General features: G+C 38.5%; 1 protein-coding gene and 1 long non-coding RNA gene across 6 annotated transcripts in view; one reads left to right on the top strand and one right to left on the bottom strand.

Moving 5' to 3' along the window:
• Positions 1 to 17,045, bottom strand: part of LOC138919644 (uncharacterized) — an 82,995-nt gene that overhangs the window by 14,877 nt on the left and 51,073 nt on the right. The window lies entirely within an intron of this gene.
• Positions 1 to 17,045, top strand: part of SLC26A8 (solute carrier family 26 member 8) — a 67,904-nt gene that overhangs the window by 19,741 nt on the left and 31,118 nt on the right. For all 4 annotated transcript variants that reach the window (XM_023624820.2, XM_023624821.2, XM_001494701.6 and 1 more), the window contains exons 4-8: positions 1,097 to 1,213; positions 2,693 to 2,874; positions 9,452 to 9,616; positions 10,308 to 10,457; positions 13,982 to 14,064. In XM_023624820.2, coding sequence (XP_023480588.2) covers positions 1,097 to 1,213; positions 2,693 to 2,874; positions 9,452 to 9,616; positions 10,308 to 10,457; positions 13,982 to 14,064 — 697 coding nt within the window. The remainder of the gene's footprint in view (positions 1 to 1,096; positions 1,214 to 2,692; positions 2,875 to 9,451; positions 9,617 to 10,307; positions 10,458 to 13,981; positions 14,065 to 17,045) is intronic.

Here is a 17,045-nt window from a genome sequence, read left to right as displayed (position 1 = left end):
CCTATACTTGAGGGGTGGGCATCACACGAAGGCATGGACACCAATTAGCCACAGCAGACCATCTTAAAGGCCCCCTACCACTCCAACCGTTTGTGAGATAAGCAGGGAAATTTGAACATTGCCTGGATATTTGATAATTTTAAAGAACCGTTATTAATTTCATAGGTATAATGATGGTATTGCAGTTAAATTAAAAGATAGTCTTCTTTTAAACATCTATGCTGAAATATCTACAGGTGAAATGATTTAATGTCTTGGATTTGCTTCAAAATAACATGGCGTGGGAAAGGAATGGGGGCATAGATGTACAAAGATTGCAGTAGTGGTTTACACGGGAGTTCATTACACTCTATTTTGTATGTGTTTGAACTGTCCCATAAAAAAAGAGCTTTGCTGGTCTAAGACACTAAATCAGCTCACTGGACTCACAACTGAGTTCAGATGAGTACACGGCTGTGATGATGTAAGTTGGAGAGAGGCCTTTGGGGCAGGAGCTGTGGGCTTGAGACACCAAAGGATGACACCATGTATATTATTCCATTTTCTTCAAAATTTCCAAATTCTCATGGTGCTGCTTAGAGAGGAAAGTAAGTATTGAAGAAGGAGCTGAAGGAAGAGACTGGAGTGATTGGCATATGGAAGAGAGACAACACATATCAACTGGGAATCAGTTAAGTGTGATTCTTGCCTTGCTCTCCAGCTTCATCTCCAGTCCTGGAGGATTCCCAGGGCCTTCTTGTACTAGACTCGGGGTGGGAGTAGGGCTGCGTCTGAGCCCTTGGAATTAGAGATCTTATTGCTGTGATGTTTACTTTCCGTGATTATCATGAAGACCTTGCAGCGAAAAGTGTTTAAGCCTGTGATTGAGAGTTGAGGTGTAAAAGCATGTGGTAAAATAGGAAGAGAAGCTGGGAGTCAAAGGAGATCATCAAGGTACTAATTAAGGGCTGTATGACAGGGGATGCTCCATATTACCATACTTGGTCAGCTGTATACACAGATCAATTTTATTTTAAATATTCTTTACAGTTTTTTATTTAAGGTGACTTTTAAAAGCCAGGCTACCCTTTCTTACTTAAATTATCTTGCTTTTCAGGCCTGATGTTTAGTTTGCTGGCAAGGCAACTGATTCCTCCTCTCAATGTCACTTATGCAGCTTTCTGTTCTTCGGTAATTTATGTAATTTTTGGATCATGTCATCAAATGTCCATTGGTGAGTTCAGTCCTGGAGCTACAGGAGGTGGATGAAGTCTCCACCTCGATCATTTACTTATTGCTGAGGAACCCAAGTTAAAACTATGTTTAAGATAGAAAGAAAGGAGACAGAACATGGACATTCTATCCATCGGGTTAGTGTTCAGATTTTAGAAATTGAACACTTCTAGTGTGTCATTATTAATGTTACCACCACACAATCAGGCCAGCAAGCTGTTTCTCAAAGGAATTGAAGGACAGAGGTACTCTCCTTGTTGAAACTACCGCACATTGGAATCTGACTGCCTTCAATCTGGATGATCCAGAAACAATTTTGCCAATACTCCTAGAGTGGATCCGTCTTTCATCTGGACCCATAATAACCAAACCCCTAGGGCTGATTTATAATAATGCCAGCTTATTAATTCACAATAAGAAAGTGCTGTCACGGTAATCACGGTACTCAATTCCAGAGAATAAGTACTTTCCTTCCGTGAGTCAAAAGTCCATCTACTAATTTATAATTAGAAATGACTGTTACAAGGACCAAACTAGCTCCAGGTCATCTAATCAGCACATTTACTTCACCTAGGTGAACTTGTAAAGACATCAAGTTACAAAATGCTCCGACAGTCTTGGAAGGGCATTGCCAACATTCACTCAGTAACATGCCTTTTCATGAGCTTCCCCACTGAACAACTGACCAAGCAAGCAACACTGACCATTCTGACACACTCTTTTGCCAGACATGTTTGCATATTCGGTCCAGTTACCATCCCATTCTTCTAGATGTGGAGTTCTACTCTGCCTTTTTTAAGGACAATATTGCATATCTTTACTGAAATCTATTGTGAGTTGGTCTTACTTTTGAACACTGAGAGAACAATTTTATTCCCATACTTTCAAGTTCCCAGGGCCACCTCACAATCATTTCCATATACTGATAATAAGGGCTATTAGAGTTTTGTTTCTGTTAAGTAGTTCAAAGGGAAGATTTGCCTTTGCTCCCATATGTGAGGATGTCGACATGAGGACTAAATGAAATTATGTCCGAAACAGGTTTAGCTCAGCGTCATTTTGCACCTAGTAAATCCTTCATAAGTGTTAGGTATTATTTTTCTTCTTATTGTTATTGATTAGCTTTGTTTTCTGATCCTTTCACCACTACCTCACTTCACACCGTCTCGAAGAGCGCCACAGTGGGTAAGCCTGATACACATTTCCAGTCAATTTCCCTTTGAATCCCACTCCATATTCCCATAATGCAAAGAGGTTAATACCTGGACCACCAAGATCTAAATTCTGTGAGTTGGTCACAGGCTGTGGAGCCAGAATTCTTTTCCTTGCTCTCTCTTACTTCTCAACGGTCACTTTCAGAGAAGAAAAGTTTTTCAGAACAAGGACAAAACAATATGAGACTGTGTGTTGCTTTTGTCGATATCTGTCAGTTTACCTGGACTTCACACCTCACCTTCTGCCTAAACATCTTCTTTCACAGGTTCCTTCTTCCTTGTGAGTGCTCTGATGATCAATGTCCTGAGATTGTACCCATTCAACAGTGGCCACCTGGTACTGGGAACATTCCTCAAGGGTGACTTTTCTAACCCCTCCTTTTTGAAGGCCTATAACCGATCCTTGAGTGTGGTGGCATCCACAACTTTTCTGACTGGGATTATTCAGGTAGGATCTGAGTCTCTGAACCCCTGGAGAAGATACAAATAAATAAATAAATAAATACAAATGGACCCCTTCCTTTAATTGCTCCAGTTATCCATTGTGATATACCTGGAACTTCTGTGATCGATTTTTGGAAAACTTGTGGGATGTGTGGATAGGCTGTCTCCTCAGTGACAAAACTTCTCCCTCCTCAGAAATCATCCACCATTGATTTAGGATGAGGTACTGAACCTTCTCATCAGCCCCTTCTCCTCCAAGACTAAAGACGGGTCCTGGGGACTATGATCTAGAGTTCTACTCTTGATTTCATGTTTTGAAGTAATTCTTTATACTCTTTCGACAAGAATAGCACTCACACTCACGTAGTATATTTGGGGTTAGTAAGCATTAGAGTCAGACCTGGAATCCTATGTGGTAGTCTTTCATTTCCTCTGAGAGTCTACCCTCTAAAGCTTCACACACTGACCTAAAGTCACATATTACAGCGTTATTTCTCTTTCTTCTCAACTAACCCACTCTCTAGTTAATTTTCACTGATCTTCCCGGGACCATCTTTCATCACATAAGGATTTATTGGGAGCCTAAAAAGGCAGCCTGTCATAGTGGGCTGACCCCAGCCCTGACACTTACCAGCTGTATGAACTTACTCAAATTATTTTGCCTTTGTGGGCCTCAGTTTCTTCATGTGTAAAATGTAAATAATAATATTTGTTTTGCAGGGTTCTTGTGAGGATTAAGTGAGAAAATAAATGTAAAGCACTCAGCCCAGGGCATGTCACATAGTCAGCATCAGTAAGTTATAATTACTGGGCACAGAGAAATTAATTTGGCACTTTAATAGAGACCAAAAATTAAAAAGAAGATATGATTCCTGTGATTAAAAATTCAATCTTGCAGAAGACGACAAAATAACAGTCAGTACATCAGCAATCTATTAATTATCTCAGTGGCCTTCGGCATGTTCTCTCCCCTCCTTCGAGCCTCAGTTTTTTCATCTAAAAAAGAAGGAGACATTCCATTTCCAGAAAGATGAAATGGATATACTTTTCCCTATTCCTCCTGCTAAGTACAACCAAAAACCTTGGAACATTATATGTAAAACAAACATAAGAAGACTCTGAAAGGTGGAAACAAGAAGGCAAACTGGCTCAGAACCTCAGGACCCAAGGAACAACACAGTGGTGGGTTCCCTGGGTTTTGTTTTTGCCTCATATTTCTCAAACTTGGTGCCGAAGAAGGCAGAAACCCAAAATGCCAACAGGTGCAGACATAAAAAAAAAACCCCAAGTCTGCTCTTTTTAGCCACAGGACCAGGAAAGGCTGGAAAGACTGAAAACTTTTACACAATAACTGCTCTATTCCTGACAAACATCAAGAAAAAATAAACTGTGGTGGCACCCCAACTCATGCCAGGAAAGGCCAAGTGGGGACCCTAGACTCCCGCCCTTACTCAGCTGTAATGAGGGGTTCACTCACTCCCAAATGGGGTGTTGTTGTCAGAGAAGGCCAAATGGGGAGTTGAGGCTTTCATCCCCACTGGGCAGTAATGAGACACCCTTCCTCCTCCTTGCTGGGTGGTATCAGAGAAGCTCTAGTGAAGAGTCGGGTCTTTCACCACCATGCAGCAGTAATGAGGACAACCTCCCTCTGCTATGGTGTCAGTGGAGGCCATGTGGGGAGAAATAAAGGTATTCCTGTCTCTTCTAGCCAGGATGGCATCAGTGGAGGCCTAGTGGGGAGCCAGGATGCTCACCCCTGCCCAGCAATAACGAAGAGTCTCAACTGCCTCAGGTGTCAGTGGAGGCTGAGAGGAGAACCTCCACTTCTACCTCTGCCAGGCAGTAACAAGGTGGCGCCCTCCCCTTCCCCTGCCAGTGCTTCGTCAAAATAAGCTAGCTAAAACAGAGAGTTTAAATAAGATCCAGAGTCTCATAGCATAGTACCCAAAATGTCTACCATTAAACTGAACATCACTGGTCACACCAAGAGCCAGGGAAATCTCAACCAAGATGAAAAAAGACAATAAGAAGATGCCAACACTGAGATGACAGAGATGTTAGAATTAGCTGGCGAAGATTCTAAAGCAGCCATCCTAAAAAACACTTCAGCAAGCAATTATGGACATGCTTGAAACAAGTGAAAAAAATAGAAGTTTTCAGCAAATAGATAGAAAGTGTCATCAAATAAATAGAAAATATAAAGAAGGACCAAATGGAAATTTTAGAACTGAAAAATACAGTAACCAAAATTGAAAATTCAAAGGACAGTCTCAACAGCAGAATAGAGAAGACAGAAGAAAGAATCAATGAACTTGAAAATACAACAGTAGAAATTATCCAATTTGAACAACAGAGAGAAAATAGAGTGGAAAAAAATTAACAGAGCCTCAGGGACAAGTGGGACTATAACAAAAGATCTAACATTTGTGTCATAAAAGTCTCCGAAAGATAAGAGACAAAAGATGGGGCTGAATTACTTGAAGAACAAATAGGTGGAAACTCCCCAAATTTGGCAAAAGATGCAATCCTACACATTCAGGAAGCTTAGAAAATCCCAAATAAGATAAATCTATAGAAATCTACACTAAGACAAACCATAGTCAAACTTCTGAAACTGAACACATTGAAAAAAAATCTTGAAAGCAGTGAGAGAAACCCTTTACTTTCAGGGGGAAAACAATTCAAATGACAGCAGATTTCTTATCAGAAACCATGGAGGCCATAAGTAAGTTGCACAATATTTTTTGTTTGCTGAAAGAAAAGAACTGTCAATCCAAAATCATATACTCAGTGAAAATATCCTTCAAGAATGAAGAAGAAATCAAGACATTCTCAGATGAAAGGAAACTAAGAGAATTTGTCACCAGCAGACCTACCCTAAAAGAATGGCTACAGGAAGTTCTCTAAACAGAAAGAAAATGATAAAAGGGGGAATCTTGGGACATCAGGAAGGAAGAAAGAACAATGGAAAGAGTAAAAATATTGAAAAACAATTCTTTTATAAACAAAAGGGGGTAAGATTTCTATACTTTGCTTGAACTGGTAAAATGTTGACACTCGTAGACTGTGAATAATTATGTGTATATAGTGTAATACCTTGGGCAACCACTAAAAAAGCTATACAAAAAGATACATTCAAAAGCACTAAAGATAAATCAAAATGGACTTCTAAAAAATGTGCAAGTAACCCCCAGAAGTGAAAGAAAAAGAGAAATGAAAAGGAGAGAGAACAAACAGAAAAATGTCAGACTTAAGCCCAAACATACCAACATTTACATTAAAGGGAGATATTGACATGTTTAAAACTATGCTGTCTAAAGGAAACATCAAATATAATAATATATACAGGTTGGAAGTAAGAGATGGAAAGATTATCATGCAAATGTTAATCAGAAGAAAGCAGGATTGACTATATTAATATCAGATAAAGTAGACTTCAAAGCCAAGAAAATTACCAGAGATAGAGAGGGCATTATATAATGACAAAAGGATCTACCAAGAAGACATAGCAATCCTAAGTATGTGTGCACCAAATGACAGAGCTACAAAATATGTGAAGCAAAAAGTGATCAAATTGAAAGGAGAAATAGACAAATCCCCAATTGGAGTTAAAGACTTCAACACCCTTCTCTTAACAATTGACAGAACAACTAGATAGAAAATCAGCAAGGATATAATAAAACTCAACAACCAACAGGATTTGAGAGATATTTACAGAAGATTCCATCCAATAACTGCAGAATACACATTCTTTTCAATGACCCATGGAACATATACCAAGATAGACCATATCCTGAGCCGTAAATCAAACCTCAATAAATTTAAAAGAATTGAAATCAGTGTGTTCTCTGACCACAGTGGAATCAAAGTAGCACTCAATAACAGGACAGAAACAGGAAAATCTCCAGATATTTGAAGACTAAACAACACACTTCTAAGTAATCCATAGGTCAGAGAGGATGTCTCGAGGGAAATTTTTAAAAATACATTGAAGTAAATAAAACATACCAAAATTTGTGAGACACAGCTAAAGCAGTGCTGAGAGGAAAATTTATAGAAGTCAAATGAATACACTAGAAGAAAGAAAAAGTCTCAAATTAATAATCTAAGCTCCCGCCTCAAGAACCTAGACAAACAAGAACAAATTAAGCCCAAAACAAGCAGAAGGAAGGAAATAATGAAATTGAAAATAGGAAAGTTTACATACTGATGATTCCATTTATGTAAAATTCTTGAAGTCACAAAATTATAGGAATGGGGAACAGGTTAGCTGTTGCCAGAGGTTAAGGATAGGGGTGGAGGTAGGAGGGTAGAGGTTGAGGGTAGGGATGGGAGGTGAGAGGCAAGTGGGGGTGGCTATAAAAGGACGACAAGAGGGACCCTTGTTATGATAGAATTATTTTGTATCTTGGCTGTGTCAATGTCAATATCCTAATTGTGGTATTGTAAACTATAGTTGTGCAAGATGTTACCTTTGCGGGAAACTAGATAAAGACTACACCAGATCTCTCTGTATTGTTTCTTACAACTACATATCAATCTACAACTATCTAAAATAAAAAGTTTAAATTTAAAAAAAGAATTCTGAACCAGATCATAATATCTAACATTTATCACTATGTGCTAATCACTATTAAAAGCACTTCACATGTATTATCTCATTTGATCCTCACAACAACCCCTTGTATGAAGGTAGATATTATTATGGTCCTTATTTTAAGGAAACAAAGGTATAGAGAGGTTAAGTGAATTGCCCAAGGTCACAGAGCCAGTAAGATCCCAAACTGGGGTTCACGCTCTGGGTTGTCTACCTCCAGAATCAGTGCTCTAGATAATCTTAAAGTGCAAACTGATATTAATAAAAGTGAAGAGTTCAGTATCAAAAGAATATGAAGTAAAGGAATACCCTTTAGTTGGGTTGGAGTTGTCTGGGAAGGAAACAACCATTCATTGAGCCTTTCTTTCATTCATTGAACATTTAGTACTTGCTTTCTATAAGAATGGCAGATAGGTTTCATGTCACAGGCCAACTCTGACTGATTAACAATGGCTGTCTAGAAAATTATATTAACCCAGATTCTGACGCCACACACAGCTGGACAAGAAAGAGTTTTGCCATTTACAAGGTGGAAGGAAGGGATGGCATGAAGAATGGGTGATATACATTGGTATCTGTCACTATTTTCAGCTTTGAGCTGTTTTACATGTGTTATGTAATGTAATCCATATAAGATACTGCGTGCTGAGCATTGTTCACATTTTATTAGACGAGGAAACTGAGGCTCAGAGAGTTTAGTTAACTTGTCCAAACCCACACAGCCGGTGAGTGGCAGAGCCAGCATTGAAGCCAAGTTCTCCATCACCACACCTCCTGAAAAAGAGGAGTTTTACTGAGCTCTTGAAAGAGATAATGGCATGGACTGGCAGAGATGGCAAAAAGAAGAGTTCATGCACAAGCACAGAAGTAGAAATCAGTCAATCACGCGAAAGACAGGAGGCAGATTGGCCTGACTAGAGTAGAGGAGCGTATTGGGCAGTGATGACAGCAGATTAAAGGAGACACAGTGCCCAGCTGACTGGAAGCTTTGAAACAAAAGCTTTTAAAGCTAAAAGATTCATTCTTCCAAGTTTGTTTGTTTGCCAAGAATTCTGGTGCAGTGGAAGATGAAGCGGTGACAATAGAAGTCTTCAAGACTTGTGTTCTTCTTTCCCCATCTTCTTCATCGGGCTGTGCCAGTTTTCTTAACCCTCCCTCTTAAGGGGATTGGGGCTTATCCTTTATCCATCAACTTTCTAACTGTGTTTTTTCTTATAAAAGTTGGACATGCATATTGCAAAAATTTCAAATAATAAAGTCTATAAAGTATTGCCCCCAACCTTTAATCCCATTCCCCAAAGCTAACTTCTGTTAATAGTGTGGTGTCTATCCTTCTAGATCCTTTGTATATTTAGAAATATATACATATATATATAGAATGTATTTTGTTATATATATTGCATAACATTTAATATATATCATATATGCATATGTACATGTAAAATACTGTTTTACATATATATAAATATATATGTAATCCTGAAGGCATAAATTCAGTTTAATCATTCTTAATAAAGATGAGTTAAAGGCCAAGAAGTTGGAGCTGGAACCCAGGTGTTTTTAATTGTCTTTTCCTTTGTGAAAAGCTGCATTCCACACAGAGCTGTTAACATCTCCTGGAAAGGGCTGTCAAAGCTTCCAACAGAGCTCTAAAAAGGCAAAGGCTTGTTCTGATCACTTTTTCACTGTTAACCCCATGTCAACAAGGTCGGTAGATTCTAGGACAAGAACTTAAGCTTAAGTGCTCATGAAGAAAGAAAGGAGTGTGGTCCAGTGCCTGTAGCGAGCCTCTGAATCAGCGCCAAAGACCTACTTTATCTAATCGATTTCATTGATTAGGGAAAGGAGACACAAGAGTTATCAGGAGGGCCTAACCAAACATTTTTGTTGGAAACCCCCTGGAGAGTGCCTAGCTGGTGCCAGTTGCTGGTTTGATGACATTCTGCCTCACTCTGGTTTTCTTTTCCATCTGGACCCCCTGCAGCTATCAATGGGTGTGTTAGGTTTTGGTTTCATTGCCACTTACCTTCCGGAGGCTGCAATCAGTGCTTACCTGGCTGCCACTGCACTACACGTTATGCTGTCTCAGCTGACTTGCATCTTTGGGATTATGATTTCTTTCCACGCTGGTCCCATCGCCTTCTTCTTTGTGAGTAATTTCTACCCTCACCTAGAGTTCCAAATGCCCCTCCCCTTGCCTCCAAAAAGAAGTGGGCCCAAGTGGAGAGACTCCTGCATACGCAGCTGGGTCAAAAGGGCCCTAGAAATAATTTCATCTCTTCTAGACTTATAGTCTTGATAAATTGCAGATGGCAGTTGGACCATGTTCTCAGTTGCCTTAATCATTTAGCCCAGCCTTTTAAACTAACATAATTTACATTAAAATTTGGTCTTTAAGATACTGTATCTATCATAATTCTTTCCATTACATGCCTCATAACAGACATATATCCTAAAACATCTAAAGAATGTAAAATGCTAAGTAGTCCCTGAATGCAAGAATGGCATAGGAGCCTAGCCAAAGAACATATATGGTCTTGGAAAATTAATACAGAAAATTAATAGAGAGAACTCATGGGTCCTTTCCATTACACTGAAACATGTGAAGTGTATTCTCTCTTTATTGGAACTACCATATTTCCATATCTCTTTTTCAACTTAAAAAAAAGTACGTAACCACCCACTTGCTCTCACTGTTCTAATAATGCTCATAAAGACCTTTGTGCCCAGCAACACCGCCTAGGGACTTCTTTTTGGACTGATTTAGAAAGTGTCAATTTCTGGATTTAGGTAATTATTATATCCTTTTTCTAAGCCTCTGTAATTTTGTTTTCTTTCAGAACATAATTAACTACTGTATAGCTCTCCCAAAAGCTAATTCCACCAGTATCCTACTATTTCTAACTGCTATTGTCGCTCTGAGAATCAACAGATGTATCAGGATTTCCTTCAATCGGTACCCCATTGAGTTTCCCATGGAAGTTTTTCTGGTAGGTGTTTTGATGCCCCAAATTCATGGTTCAGATCATTTAAAAATACCTACCTTTTAAAAAAAGTTAAATAAAAAGCAAGTAACTTAGGAAGGGAGAGGTTCATAGAAGACCATAAAAATAATAATTTTTTAAAAACATATGTTGAGTTGTGACAAAGCTGAATACATTGTTCTAAACACTAGCTTATATTTGTAAAACGTGCTTATTTTCAAAGTACTTTTTTCTACTTCCTCTTTTTCATATATTTCACAAATAGTGGTTTTTTCCCCCTTGTGAAAGTAATACATGCTCATGCAAGCAATTTTGAAAAACATAAAGAAGAAACAAAAAAAGGAGGAAAAGAAATTCCTATAGCTGCGCCACCTAAAGTCAACTACAATTGATACTTTTGGATTTTCAGTTATTCACTGCCTCCTTTCAAACACATACACCATAGGCCTAGGCTCAGTGTTGGTGAATTTCTGTCTTCTATGTAGAGGTTTTGTTTCTATTTTAACATAGTTGCCATCATACTGTTTTTCAGCCCCCTTTCCTTCTCACTATACTACCGTAAAGAAATGGAGAGAGAAGAGATGTTAAATGAATTACCTAATCCATGTCACTAGTAAGTGACAGAGCTGGGACTCACCATTGTTTAATGATAATATTTCTTGTTTCTTTTTAACAATATACTGATCAAATTTATCTTTTGCGGTTATAATTAACATTTGTACAATGATAGAGACTGTCATAAACAAAGTCAGCATTTCTCAGGATCACTGAATCCGTGGGTGAGAATTATTTCTCCCTTAAGAAGTGGTCTGTGGCAGAGATACTTAAGGTTCCCCAAATATTCATCTGCTCCCCTGTATCTCCCAGCTGCCCTAGTAGTTAGGCAGGACCATGTGACTTTGGGGCCAAAGCATAGGAGAACAGGTGTGAGACCCCATGTTCTTTCTTGCCTGGCTGTGGTAATCATAGGGGCTGTTATGTTGACAAAATCGAGTCCTCAGGAATTAGCCTGGATCCCTGAGGCACTGCTTGCAAAGAGCCTGCCCTGGAGAGACACTGACCCACAATGGACTTTGTGTGGGCAAAAAAAATAACTGTTACGTGTTAAGACGCTAGGATCACATGGTTTGTATGTTGCCACAGCACAACCTAGCCTATACTAACTAATCCAGGTCTGTACCCTTTGTGATTGAAGGAGTCTGGGAATTACTTTGGAAATTGAGATCAAGCTCTCTCTCCTAACTGCTGTCTACTTCTCATGGAGGTGCATATTCTTTCTTCCTCGGAGTAGTTGAAAAGCTATTAATTCATAAGGCCAGAAGCTGAAAGGCTGCTTTTACAAAAGACTTTCTAAAACACTGTACACAAATCCTGGTGCCCTGGAGCCCAGAGGACAATGCGCGCATGGAGTTCAGGGAGTGGAGTCAGGGGCAACCTCTCCTTTTCATGGAACCCAGCCCGGCTCTGGCACCTTAGGGAGCTCAGGCTTTGGAGTCACCAGCAGGTGGCATCTGTGACACAGACATCAGCTTTCTCTCTCTCTTTAATTTCAGCTTTACTGAGGTACAATTGACATAAAGTTGAAAGATATTTAAAGTGTACATCATGGTGATTTGATATATGTATACATTGTGAAAGGATTCCCCCATCTAGTTAATTACCACATCAGTCACCTCACATATTTATCTTTGTGTGTGTGTGTGGGGGGAGACATTTAAGTTCTACTCTCAGCAAATTTCAATTATACAATACAATGTTATCAACTATTGTCACTATGTTATAAAATTAGATCCTCAGACCTTATTTATCTTACAGCTGAAAGTTTGTACCCTTTTACCAACCTCTCCCTATTTCCCCCACCCCCCAGCCCCTGGCAACCACTTTTCTACTCTTTGTTTCTATGAGTGTGACTTTTTTTTTTTTTAGATTCCACATATAAGTGATACTGTGTAGTATTTATCTTTCTTTGTCTGGCTTATTTCACTTAGCATAATGCCCTCAAGGTCCGTCCACATTGTTGCAAATCAATCCTCTCTTAAGAGATATCAGCAGCAGGGCCCACAGTGATGTTCCTTCAAGCGCCCTTAAAGGCAATGAATCTTAACTAGGGTTATAGGAAAGAAGAGAAGCAGAAGTATAGAGGAGGCTGTGGGTTGACTATGGCTGACAGATTGGTGTGTGAACCAGTTAAGACATTTCTTTGGGGAATGCTAGAAATAATTAGGAAGCACCGTGGAGTGAAGTGGGGGAGGAAGCTGAGGTCCAGCAATAAAACTAGCTGGAGACTTAGAATTATTGCAGTTTAGGCATTAAACTTTTTTTGTGACCTAATTTATACTCAAAGATTATTGAAGCCTGCAATACACTACTTATACACATGTCAAGTTAAGTGATTACAAACACTTTCTGCCACATAGCAGGGAATAAAGATGTAGCTAGACCTGGACAAAGACCTCCATGTTCCCCCTGGCAGTGAGGAAAATGGAAGAGGGAGGGTGAGAGCTGCCGTGGCCTAGGGTGTAAAAAGCTTCTCACTGCATCCACGAAGCAACCACTGTTGAGATGTGCTGGAGGAAACTGCACACACCAACTAAGGTGTCCTTAAGATGGCAGTCTCAAATATTAAGGGAAATTTTTAAGGCAATATCTAGGATCCAGGTAGAATATACAGAGAAATAATTCAAGAGTCTCAAAGCTATAAGAAATTTTACATACTATGTGTTCAAAATTTATATGTGTGTATTTGTGTACGTGTATATTTAAGCTGTATGGCAAACATCCAAAAAGCATCAACAGTAGTTGTCTTTGGGTGATTTGTTTATGCTTTTTAATTTTTCATATTTTCTCTATTTTCCTATATGAGCAAGTATTACCTTTATACTGGGAATAACAGAGTTCCTTGGCCACTTGCCACACTTCTTGTTCCTTAACTATATAAAGACCAAAACTCCTCTCTGACTCATTTAGAAGTAAATGAAAGAAAGAAAGAAAGAAAGAAAAAAGCAAGTAATTGCTTTGCTAAAGACCTTTTTCTTTGCGCTGTCAAATGCTGCTTCACATTATCGAGGGTCAGTCAGTATAGTCAACCTACCTCCACAATCCCCCCGAAAGGCTCGTTTGCATTGGTACGGTGTACCTAGATCTGAAAGCTTTTAAAACTGGGGGCTTGATATGGCTGTTACCCGAAAACATGTTTCTATTTGGTCTCAATGTTTAAAGTTGGTGAGGAAAGAGAAGTCCAGGGCATCCATTTGTTCCCATTACTATGTCAGAGGCCAACGCTGAGGTTGCTTTTCATTCTGGCTACAAAGCTAAAAAGGAGCTCAGGGAACCAGAGTCAGGGCGACTTCTGCTGCTCTTGCTCCACTGACCTGGCCTCGCCTCTCTCTCCATCTCTGTGAAGATGCAGAGGGACTGCCACACGTTTCATTCCCTGCCCTCCCAGAGGCTACGGGCACCTCTGTTCCTGGAAGCAATACACAATATGTAGATGATCGTATGTCTTTTTTTTTTTTTTTTAACTCCTACAGATTCTTGGCTTCACTATATTTGCAAACAAGATAAGCATGGCCACAGAAACCAGTGGGAACTTCATTGATATGATTCCTTATAGGTTGGTAACTCCACTTTCAAGACTACTTTTTCCTTTCTGTTACCTTCTCTTAGCCTCTGACCACACAGCCTGATTGATATTCTCCACTAGCCGTCTCTGGCCCCAGCCAGATTCGGGTCATGGGCTCAAATTCATTTTAGAACACAGAGGTTCGTAAAAAGAGAAGGGCTAGGCCAACCCTCGTTTCTTCTCTGGTCAGCCTCGGGCTGTCTTCCAAAGGTTGAGCCAATCCCCTTACCCAAGAAAACTGTTGGGTGCACTGAATACCAGAGAGACTCACACATTTTCTTCATAGTACACATGGGCCTTCTCAACCTCTACACCTATCCAATTAACTCTCAAGGATGGGACAAGGGATGCGTCTGTTTCCCCAGCCTCGCTCCTGGGGCTCAGGGCTCAGGAGATAGGCATTCCTTCTGTCTTCACCCACTTAGTCTGAATCAGTGTCCTGAGCAACATTATTTTATTACTCTGAGTAAAAAGCTATCTTCAAATAGTCTGACCTATGGAGTCCTTAAGGACTCACAATTAATTTACATTATAATTCCTACCAGTGACTATGGGGCATCAAGCTTGTTTCTGTTAGAAAATGATAATTTCTTTAACCTTGATTAGATGAATCACTTTAGCTAAGAAAGACGATAAACTGCAGTTTCTTGATTCACGGTCAGGCTTTTGAAGAGCGTTGTTCATTTTCTCACACTATTCAATAGGGAATACTGCCAAGAGTCAGCAATACCAGCTAAGCCCCAAGGAGAACAAAACATAGGCTGCTTTGATGCAACCTGATTGAGTTAGTCTCATATCCTACCCATTCTCAGTGAAATCTGATGATGGCTAAATCCATTTCAAATTCTGTTCAATTATAAAAAATATATATGAGCAAAAAAGACCACCTAGGCACAAGGGAATACAATAGAAAATAAGATTTGGTCTCTGCCCTCAGAAAAAAGTAACAAGAACAACAATGAGATTGATGCTTTACATAATTATTTTATTTCATAGTAATCCTATAAGGTAGATATTATCTTCTTTTTGTGGCTGAGGAAACTAAGGCTTATCCAAGATCACACAGCTGGTCAGTGGCAGAGCTACAATTCAAACCCATTTCCATTTAATTCCAAAATCTATGGTTATAACCACTCTGTTAGACTTACTGAGTATGCTCCTGTTTTAATGACTTAAAAACCACACAGTCAACTTTTGCTTATGTTTTATCCTAAGATTCAAAGGTATAGCTAGACAAGTGAGCATTTCAAAAATCTAATTTTAGGTATTGCTTTGAACTTCCTTTTTTATTATGTATTTATCCAAGGTTGCTAAGGACTAGAAAAATTGAACAATTTCAGTTAGTTCTTTCCATGTCCATGTCCCCTTTTAACCTAAACTGCTAACAAAGAATTGATTGTTACAGACAACAGCAGGAAGGAAAAACAGTAGTTTGTGTTCTTACCATACTAAATATTTAAGGTTTACTAACATAGATTTGGGCAATAAATTCCATTTACTGTATACCTCTTTGAGACAGCCATATTCTTACCTAACTTCTTTTTTTTGTGTGGAAGATTAGCCCTGAGCTAACAATCATGTCCATCTTCCTCCATTTTTTATATGTGAGACGCCTGCCACAGCATGGCTTGATAAATGGTGCATAGGTCTGCACCCGGGATCTGAACCGGCGAACCCTAGGCCACCGAGGAAGAGCGCACAAACTTAACTGCTGTGCCACCGGGCTGGCCCCTTACCTAACTTCTTAAACGGGGAAATTTAATAAAAAGTTAAATATCTGCCTTTGAGCATCCTGTTATTCTCACGTCTAGCTTAGTACCTGGAAAAGACCAAGGTGCTTGTAAGTTATAAGTATGTTATAAATAGGAGCTTAAAATAAACATAGTTGGATGGTGAAAGAAAAGATATTTGAAAATATGAATTTAGAATCACGCACATAACAATGATGAGAAACGAGAAGAGGTGCTAAGAGTGATGTTTCCTACTTTAAGGAAAATGAAATTTAAAATGCGTGAACTAATAAGAAAATTTAATTAGATAAGGAATTAAAAGTACATCAAAAATTTCTTTGAAAATAATTTTCCCAAGTGCATTTACTACATTGTTCATTTTACTGAATTTGGATTTCCCACAAAATTTCAGAAGTAAAATTCAATTATTCAATTATTGTCATACATCTGTATCTAGATGAAATGATAAAAATAATCAGAAGAATAAACATTTCAAGTAGCAAACCTTATCTAAAACATTTAGAAGACTTTTTTTTTTAACTTAGAAAGTAGATCTAAAGATATGGAAACCAAAGGATTTTTATGCTTCCAAATTCAGTTTAGAGGATTACTCTAGTATGAATCTACAGGAAAATAACATTGCCCTCCAAATCATGAAGATTTCTTTTCTTTTTTCAGTCTTAATATCATGATTACTTTTTTAATGTTAAACCAACATTGCATCCTGGGAGAAACCTCACTTGGTCATGATGTATTATTTTATATATTGATTTGCTAAAATGATGTCAAGAATTTTTGCATTTGCGTTCATCAAGGATATTAGCCTGAGATGTTCTTTTCTTGTAATATCTTTGTCTGGTCTTGGTATAAGAGTAATGTTGACATCCTAAAAGGATTTGGGATATATTCTCTCATCTTCAATTTTTGGAAGAGTTTCTATAGAATTGGCATTGTTTCTTTCTTAAATGTTTGGTAGAATTCATCAGTGAAGATATTTAGGCCTGGAGTTTTCATTGTAAAAAGGTTCTTAACTACATATTCAATTTTCTAATAGTCTGTTTATTAAATAAAACTGTTATTAAATTATATAATCATTGTCTATGATTCAGGACATCTATTTCTTCCTGAGAATATTTTGTTAGTTTTGGTGACTCAAAGAATTTGTCCATTTAATCTAAGTTGTCAAATATATTAGCATAAAATTATTTATAATATTCTCTTATTATCTTGTTTTAATAACAG

This window comes from Equus caballus, chromosome 20, assembly GCF_041296265.1.
Source record: "Equus caballus isolate H_3958 breed thoroughbred chromosome 20, TB-T2T, whole genome shotgun sequence".
NCBI classification, from domain to species: Eukaryota; Metazoa; Chordata; class Mammalia; order Perissodactyla; family Equidae; genus Equus; species Equus caballus.
This window is presented reverse-complemented; position numbering and strand designations above follow the sequence as displayed.